Here is a 3678-nt window from a genome sequence, read left to right on the forward strand (position 1 = left end):
GCAGGCTGTCAGCTCCAGCGGCTTTGTTGTTTTTCAGCCGCGTTATTTGCTATTCGTACCTCGTCATAATCAGGCGGTGGAACGTCGACTGCGTCACCATCGAAGCGGGCTCGGGTTCTTCTTCTCCACAACTTTCCGTGCTGCTAACATTCAGTAGGGCGGAGAAGTGTTCCTTCCATAATTTAAGTACGCTCTGGACATCAGGTACTAGGTCACCATTATTGTTCTTACAGGAGTACGCCCCGGTCTTTAAACCTTCCGTAAGTCGCCTAACTCTCTGGTAAAATTTTCNCCTCTCTCTTCTTGTTGCGGCAAATACGTCTCGCTTCCCTCTTCAGATCCCTATAGCGGTCCCACATAGCGCGCGTTGCGCCCGATCGCAGCGTGGCCCTGTAGGCGGCATCTTTTTTCTCTGCAGCTTCCTGACACTCCTCATGGTACCAGTTTTTCTTTCGGGCTCGCTGAAATCCGACTACTTCTTCAGCGGCGCTTAATGAGTGGGAAATATGATTCCACTGCTCGCATATGTCGGTTTGTTGAAGAGTGCTCTCTGACAGCAGGTTTGAGAGTCGAGTAGCTAAAGCACTGTTTGTCTGTTGTGATTGCAGCTTTTCGGCGTTAAGCTTTCCTTGCATATTTGGGCGTACATTTTATGCTGCTCAGAGGCGGGTGCATATCTTGGCTCCAACAAGATAGTGGTCCAAGTCGATGTTTGGGCCTCGGAGTGTGCGTACGTCTAAAACACTGGAAGCGTGCCTTCCGTCTATCACAACATGATCGATTTGGTTTCTCGTTTTTCGATCCGGAGACAGCCAGGTAGCTTGATGGATCTTTTTATGCTTGAACCTAGTACTGCATACTACCATGTTTCGGGCCCCGGCGAAGTCGATCAGCCTCAATCCGTTGTCGGACGTTTCGTCGTGGAGGCTGAATTTTCCGACGGTGGTTCCAAAGATCCCTTCTTTGCCCAGTTCCAAAGATCCCTTCCTTTCCCACCCTGGCATTGAAGTCGCCAAGCAGCGCTTGTATGTGCGCTCCAAGCGCTCATAGAAGAGATCCTTGGATGCCTTATCCTTCTCTTCCGTTGGGGCATGGGCGCAGATGAGCGAGATGTTGAAGAATCTCGCTTTGATGCGGATTGTGGCTAGACGCTCGTCCACCGGGGTGAACGACAGTACTCGGCGACGGAGTCTCTCTCCCACCACAAATCCAACTCCGAATTTGCGCTCCTTTACATGGCAGCTGTAGTAGACGTCGCAAGGCCCCAGACATTGCTTGCCTTGCCCAGTCCAACGCATTTCTTGGATAGCGGTGATGTCAGCTTTTGTCCTTACGAGGACATCAACCCGCCGAGCAGAGGCACCTTCCCCATTAAGGATCCGGACATTCCGGGTGCATGCCCCTAAATCGTAGGCCTTTAAACGTTTGCCGTGCTCGTCATCATAAGGGGTACCTTGCTTCTTCACTGGAAGTGGTTTTTATGTGGCGGGTCTCACNCAAGCCCAGCGCACAACCCATTGCTGGGACGGGGGTGGTTTCGCAACCAAATACACGTTTATATAGCGAGCCGCTTGCTCCAAGCAGACACCCGCTTGCAGCCGCACCTACTGGTGAACAGACGCTGCAGACTTAAGTGCGCCCTTAAACCGAATAAGTCGGAGTGGCCCCACCGAAGCTCCCTCTCTTTCTGCCGTGACCCAAGGGTCCGCTCGGATCGGTTACCGCATCTTGCACATCGTTTGCTCACGTTGCCGAGAGTGCGCGAACGAGGACGCAAGAGTCGTGATTAAGTATAGCCATGCAACTGTAACTGCATACCCAGCGCAACGACCATACCCCATTGCATCCTCATTGCTTTCATTTAAAATTCTGCTGTAAAATTTTAGTGGGCTTTTTCACATAATTTTTCAAAACTATTTTCAAACGTATTACGTGTAGTAGGTGATGTACATTATGTGTTACACTCGTGTCTCCGAAAACCACAGGAAAATTTTGTACAAATAATGTTAACAAATTTTTCGCTACCTCAGTGTTCGAAATGTAGCTCTTGGGGCAAAACAATAGCCGGAAAGCAAATGCAATAGGAGGTACTCATAATAGGCATCATCTGAAACTGTATTTTTTAATACAGATAGACCTGTTTATAGCAGGAATTAACGGAACTCTGTGGCTTTCCAATTGTATATTTCTTCCAATCCTCTTGGCTTTAGGGCAAATTCTGGCGTAATGTACAATTTAAGGGTTTTTAAGTTGTTAGAAATATGACTCTTGTTCTCTTTGGAAACTTTTATATTTATTTTATCCTGCATAATGCGAATCAAAAATTTGCGCATAATACCCAAGTCTATCAGATGCATACTGTCAGTAGATACTTGGCTTATCATTTTAATGCCCAGAGTTTCTAGTAGTGTTTTTCGGTTTCTATATTTAGGTAAGTGGTGGCTTTTATATATTCTGTTTGCGAAATCCTCATCAGAAATTAGTTCACCACTTTCTATCCCGTAAACTAATATGTTGTCCACTTTTCTACCTTTCTGTGTGCATTTTGTGCAACCAAACGCCGAGGTGTGACCTGGTATGCCGCAAATAAAAGCTTTAGCAGGCGCATCACATACGATAGATTTCAACTATTATAATATTACCCAATACATCCACACCATTTTCCATTAAAATTTCCATTTCGGCTACAAAGGCAGAACTTTCAACACTGTCGGGCTTCGTAGGCCCAAGTAAATTTAAATTCGTACAGGTAAAATAGGAGTATTTTCCAAATTAACAATCCTAAGCAAAATTGGCCAAATCTGTGTGAGGCGGTCGACTCACAACGCTAATAGTTTCTGAAGATGCCTTCAGACTGAAGGCGAAATATCGACCAAAATAAAACTAAAAAGTAAATAAAACAGAAAAACATTTAATGTTTTATTTAACATACGCCCTATAGCTCAAAAATAAATTAATAAATTAACTAAACGGCCAATAAGCAACACAATCATATATATTTATATATTTTTAATAACTTTTACTCCTACGAACTTAGCACATTTCCTATGGACTTAATGTCAGCCAAATCGACAATATCCTCGGGGTCTTTACGTATAAAAGTGCTGTTGCGTTTCGGCTTCCTTTTATCAGCTTTATTATGCTTGCCATTATCCGCGTCCATATCTTCTGGCAAATCAGAATCGTAATCTGCCAATATGTCATCAATGCTGCAAGCATCCATTAAAAATAAATAAGGTGTTTTAAAGGGAACTTTTAACTTACGTTGTGCTCTTCACAATTTTAATTAGCTCTTCAGATGTGAATTTATGGTCTGAAATGAAAGAAATTTGCATTAATTAATTGTAAATACATGAACTCGATAAATTTATAATTTTTTTTTTGCCATTTCACAATTCGAATTACCAAGAAATAAAAACATACCGCAATGCGATACATAAATAACAAGTAAGAAAGTCTAAGTTCGGGCAGAGCCGAACATTAAATACCCGGCGCAAGTATTAAATATATGTTTTTTCACCTTTCCGAAACCTTCCGCTGGATGGTAAGCCGGGGTGTATCAATTTTGAGTAAATTAGCGTCCTTCAATTTCGAAATATTGAAGTTTCAAGCATTTCTGAAATTTACCGTTATATGAGAAGCGGCCGTTATTTTAGTCCGATTTCAATAATTTTCAAC

The 3678-nt window shown here is 43.3% G+C and overlaps 1 protein-coding gene across 1 annotated transcript; it reads right to left on the reverse strand.

The window, feature by feature from the left end:
* Nucleotides 1–2934: 2934 nt before the first annotated feature.
* Nucleotides 2935–3353, reverse strand: LOC108375626 (RRP12-like protein). The gene is made up of 2 exons (XM_017631771.1): nt 3265–3353; nt 2935–3209 (listed from the first exon to the last, which is right to left on the reverse strand). Exons 1-2 carry the CDS (start codon nt 3333–3335, stop codon nt 3026–3028), a joined length of 255 nt encoding a protein of 84 aa, XP_017487260.1. The 5' UTR covers nt 3336–3353; the 3' UTR covers nt 2935–3025.
* Between the last annotated feature and the right edge of the window lie 325 nt (nt 3354–3678).

The sequence above is a fragment of the Rhagoletis zephyria genome, unplaced genomic scaffold (genome assembly GCF_001687245.7).
Source record: "Rhagoletis zephyria isolate East Lansing unplaced genomic scaffold, Rhagoletis_zephyria_1.1 Rzeph_scaffold_09234, whole genome shotgun sequence".
In the NCBI taxonomy this organism is placed as follows: domain Eukaryota; kingdom Metazoa; phylum Arthropoda; class Insecta; order Diptera; family Tephritidae; genus Rhagoletis; species Rhagoletis zephyria.